Source organism: Camelina sativa, chromosome 19 (assembly GCF_000633955.1).
Source record: "Camelina sativa cultivar DH55 chromosome 19, Cs, whole genome shotgun sequence".
Taxonomy (NCBI): Eukaryota; Viridiplantae; Streptophyta; class Magnoliopsida; order Brassicales; family Brassicaceae; genus Camelina; species Camelina sativa.
Window position 1 is genome coordinate 14,634,456 of NC_025703.1, and position 4,911 is coordinate 14,639,366.

Consider the following 4,911-nt stretch of genomic DNA (forward strand, 5'->3'; position numbering starts at 1 on the left):
CAGTCAAATAATTATTTTAATATAATAATATTACGGTCAATGCTTAAATATTTTGGTCAATTCCAAAAACTGTCACTATAGAAGTCTACTCGTTTATTATCGTAAGAAGACTTAGGCCAGCAGTCATCACTAAAAAGTCAAGAATTTGGTCAATTGCAAAAATACACCTTAGTAGACTGCAAACGAAGTATCTGACGGAAAGATTATAATGCAGTCTGAATCATATTTTTTTGTTTTCAAATGAAATTAATGAGACTGAAATTTTAGTCTACGGGCTCGAAAGTCGATAAATTTTAAATTGCAAAACTGACCACATAGTAAATTTTACATGATATTATGACGGTTGGACTAACAAATGAAGTCTAAGTTCGACAAAAAAACAAAGAAAATCACGAAATCTACCGGAAAATAACCTTATCGGTGGTGGTTTCGCAATGTCAAGCACCGAGGACGTCGTATTTAGTCACCACTGAAGAAACACAGCGCTAATTTTCCTTGTTCATGAGATATAACAAGATTAACGAAATTTCAATTTTTTCGATTAAAATGGAGAGGAGATGGAAGAAAATGAAGTTCTCATAGCATTGGATGTTATTTAAGCTCACAAATTGGATTGCTGAAGCATGGAGAGCTTCAAATTTAGTTGTTCATGGTTGTTGGAAAATTGATGGCGGTGGTATAACCGTAAATAAGACAAGAAGATGAGGATATGGATGTAACAAACATTTTCACAAGAAATTCAAATAAATTAGAAATAATGACATTTCTGTGAATACAATGAATGGCAGAGGATTTAATAGGCAGAAAGTGGCAAATGTTTGAGAAAGAAAAAGAGGAGTCTAGTCTTGCAATTGACTCAAGTTAGGGGTTTAATTTTGCAAGTGTCCCATTTTGTATTTGATATATTGGAGTGAGTTGTGTTGTACTGTTGTATAACGATTGACATAGCCATTCTTGGATAGACTCTCTAGTCTCTACTACATCACCCTTTTAGCTTGGCACAGCTAAAACGAGCTTCTTACATCACACACAATTCAAAGCAAAATTACTTATGATAAACCAAAAATCTAAAATAGATGAAACCAAACTAAACTCAAACTCGACCTAACTTGTCGGTCAAGTTATTATCTTTCACTCTCCGGAAGATAAGATATTTAAAAGGTCAAGTTAACAGAAGGGAATAGCCATGTTCCCGAAACAGTGCTCCCTTTGGGCACAAGCAGCACCACCAAAACTTCCTTGTCCTTCAAAATCTAGATTCCATAAACCGTTCCAAATAGCGCTATCTTCATTCACATTAGGCTCGGGTATTACCACAGGAACCACCGGGTAATACCCGTTTGTATTTGGGTCACAACCAGAGCTTGTTGTTGAATGTATGATCTGTTGAGGCACATAGAAAGCACCACCTTCGCCGCTGCTGCCGCTACTGCTGCTGCTGAAAGTATTATCACCATTATTGTTGTCGTCATCTAGTAAAGACATGATCTTTTTCATGTCGATTTGATTGAATTGAAGCAACTGCTGTTCTTGCTGTAACTCCATTTGTCTTTGCTGCTGAAATTGTTGCCTCTTGAAGAGACGGTTCTTTGTCTTCTCCGCATTGTTAGTTGGAGACTTTGTCTTCTTCTTGAAATGGGTTCTCCAATAATTCTTGATTTCGTTGTCTGTTCTTCCCGGTAAACTACGTGCAATCGTCGACCACCTACAAATATAAATCATCAGTCAAAAAGACCATGAAATAAGAAAGAAAGACGAAATTTCTTATTTGAGTAAATCTACAATATGTCAAACTTCTAGTGGCAAAATTAAACAATCAAAAGCTTAAAGTATTTTTACCTATTGCCCCACTTAGCATGTAACTCAAGGATAATGGTCTCTTCATGTGGAGTGATTTGTCCTCTCTTAAGGTCTGGTCTTAGGTAATTGACCCATCTTAACCTACAACTTTTGCCATTTCTCTTCAACCCGGCGAGCCTAGCCACAGAGTTCCATCGGCCTTCACCGTGAAGCCTCACATAATCGATCAAAAGGCGGTCTTCTTCAGCAGTCCAAGGCCCTTTTCTCCAACCTTCTTCTACCACTCCCCATCCTCCTCCCATCGCTCCCCACAAACTCATTCTTTCTTCTTAGGTTTTTTTCTTTTTCTTTCAATGAAAGCTAAACTAGAGAAGTAGTGTCTTCTCCTTCTCTCACAGACCCACCAATCTCTTTTTGTCTCTCTGTCTTGTGAAGCCTAAGTGTTCCTCTGTTTTGTCTTTGTGTTGTGTTGTGTTCTATTTTTCCTCTTCCCCTTTCATTATTTATATATGCACTCACTCTCTAGCTCTCCTTGGCTCCACCACTTTTTTTTTTGTAGAGTATAGACTAGTGACAAGACAAAGATCTTTTTACATTTTCAGAGTTGTGTTCTTTTTTATAATCATAATTATAATCTAACCACTACCTAAAAGACAATTCCGTGCAATTGAAAAACTTTTCCATCTTAAACTACAAAAATAGTTATACAAGCTCTTAATTAGTAAATAAGAATGATTAATCTATTCAGCAAATGTTATCCCAAGAAGAAAAGAATCAGAACTATAATGTAAACAAAAAAGAATGACAAGAACTTGGGTGCTCTCATTGTCCCTTTTCAAAGGTCGTAGTCATAACTCTTGATTATCCTCTCCTCTGTCCATTTAACTCTTCATTTTCAAAGGCATCATCGTACACAAAATACTAATTTACCCCCTTCTCGTTGGTGCATTTTCTTTTGAATTTAAACTGAGGATGAAAAAAATACTGATGGACTAATAAATCCAAACGACTAAATTTCTCTTACCAATCATACATTAATTAAAAAAAAATCATTATTTCGTTGTAATAAGTTGGAGGATAAGAGTTCACAAAAGTAATCTAAAAAATTAAACTTTAGAAATACAAATTAGATAGTCTGAAGATAACAAAAACGTGAAATATTTGGAGAAATTCTAGTTAACATGGAGCAAACAAATCACATCTTGTAGATTAAAAACAGCGGGTTAATCTTCAAAAAAATGCATCATTAAAATTAGCTCTACACAATATGTTTCAAAAACCTAACAGAATATCTTTTTAATAAGGTATATTATACATAGTTCATGGCTAAATTTTTCTCCATAGTTCATGTAATCGTCTCTTTAAGCAAAATCCAGCCTAAGTATGTGATGGAATCATAAGATTTCGACGGCCATCATAGCGATACCGAATGTTTTGAGATGACCTTCCCGGTGAATCTTTTTTCTCTATTGCCTCAACAAAGCTCATTATAGTTTCCTCCCAAAAACAACCTTTCACATACTACCAACTTTTAAAACTCAAATAATTTTCAAATGTTAAACAAAAACCAGAAACTAGGATAAAATCTAGCCGAACTAGAAAGTTCTATTTACCAAAAATTTCTCTTTTAAATTTAGATGGACAAATAATTATATTTATATTACATATATAATTTCACGTAAAATAATTATTCAAAAGGTTTAAAGTTTATATTCAGTCTAAATCTAAAACCAAAAAGAACCAAACAAAAATTAAATCAAATCAAACCTTTATTTAACTGAACTATACCATCGAAAAATCTATGAAAGTACATCAAATTTAAATGTTATAATGTTATAATTAGTCGTCTAGGCTTTATCATTCTCATTCACCAAACGATTATGCCCTGTTCGTTACAGTATCGCTGGTGACACCTTTCAGCGACTCAAATATAACTTTGTTTTTAATGAGTTTTAAAATGAGCGACATGTGACGTAAGAAAAACGGTGAGTAATAAATGATTTTGCAATCGCCGCGTCGGTTAAAACAATCGCCCGAAATTTCAGCGACTCTTTCTCCGAAACTAGCAACAATAAATCCCAACTCCAGCGACTATTTATTTTTGATCAATCATGATTTTGACTTTGTTTGCGTCATTTTTTCTGGTCGCTGCAGCTGTTTCAGCGTCACTCTTCCGAACAGGGCCATACCAGGGCTATTAGTTATAATCATATTCCACTTCATGCAGAAGATTAAAGAAATAATGTTAAGACATTGGGTAACATGGTGTAAAGAGGCATCAAATCCAACAGAATAATCCTTTTATACTAAAGTTATTTAGAACTTGTGTTTTGTTGCCACGTATATGATCTAAGGGTTTAATGCAAGGGATATTTTATTGTAACTATTTAACTTCCTTAATGAACATTTTTCTTAAAACGCATAATTATAAAGTAAAAGAGAAATTCATGGTGCTGGCCGATTATATAAAGGTTATAAACATACTTGAACCACTAAGGTTTCTCCAAGTGTCGAGGAGATTTATATATGCGATCTCACACTAATCTTTGTTGTTGTCGTATAAGATTCGTTGGATTCCACATGGAAACAAACCAAATAATTATAGAAACAAACCAAATAATTAAGGAAGAGTTTGTGGTCTTTGTATATCACCATGGGACAGGTGGTCCTATAATTCTCTTTTGCTTAGATATTTGTAAGATTGTAAATTTGTAAGTACTCTCTTCTTAATTCTGTTATAATATTATATGATCATTTCACAAAATTAATGTATTGTTTCCAACTTTTCCATAGTTGAAATCATATATCCACCGAAATGTACTAAAAAACGTGTGGTTGAGTACAATACGTACGTGTTCTTACTTCAGTTTCATCTATGAATTTAAAACCAAAACTATCACTTGGTTTCTGTTTCCAAAATACTTTTAACAAATAAAACAATGGGATAATGAACGTGAAGCTTATGTGTATGTGTGTATATATATATATGTTAGAAGTTATTTATCAAAAAACAATGTGACTGATGTAAAACTAGAGTCTTACTGTAATGGTGAATCAGAAATTTAATACGACTGTCGAATATAATATTTTGATGCGACAAAAAACATAGTA

At 33.8% G+C, this 4,911-nt stretch overlaps 1 protein-coding gene across 1 annotated transcript; it reads right to left on the reverse strand.

The window, feature by feature from the left end:
• On the reverse strand, positions 871-2,258 carry LOC104766356 (transcription factor WER-like). Its single transcript, XM_010490225.2, has 2 exons — positions 1,840-2,258; positions 871-1,705 (listed from the first exon to the last, which is right to left on the reverse strand). The coding sequence occupies exons 1-2, from the start codon at positions 2,118-2,120 to the stop codon at positions 1,168-1,170; spliced, it is 819 nt and encodes a 272-aa protein (XP_010488527.1). The 5' UTR covers positions 2,121-2,258; the 3' UTR covers positions 871-1,167.

Coding starts and splice junctions, on each gene's coding strand:
- LOC104766356 (XM_010490225.2), bottom strand. CDS start 2,120: ATGAGTTTGTGGGGAGCGATGGGAGGAGGATGGGGAGTGGTAGAAGAA. Junction 1,706..1,839: donor CATGCTAAGTGGGGCAATAG/GTAAAAATACTT, acceptor TTATATTTGTAG/GTGGTCGACGATTGCACGTA.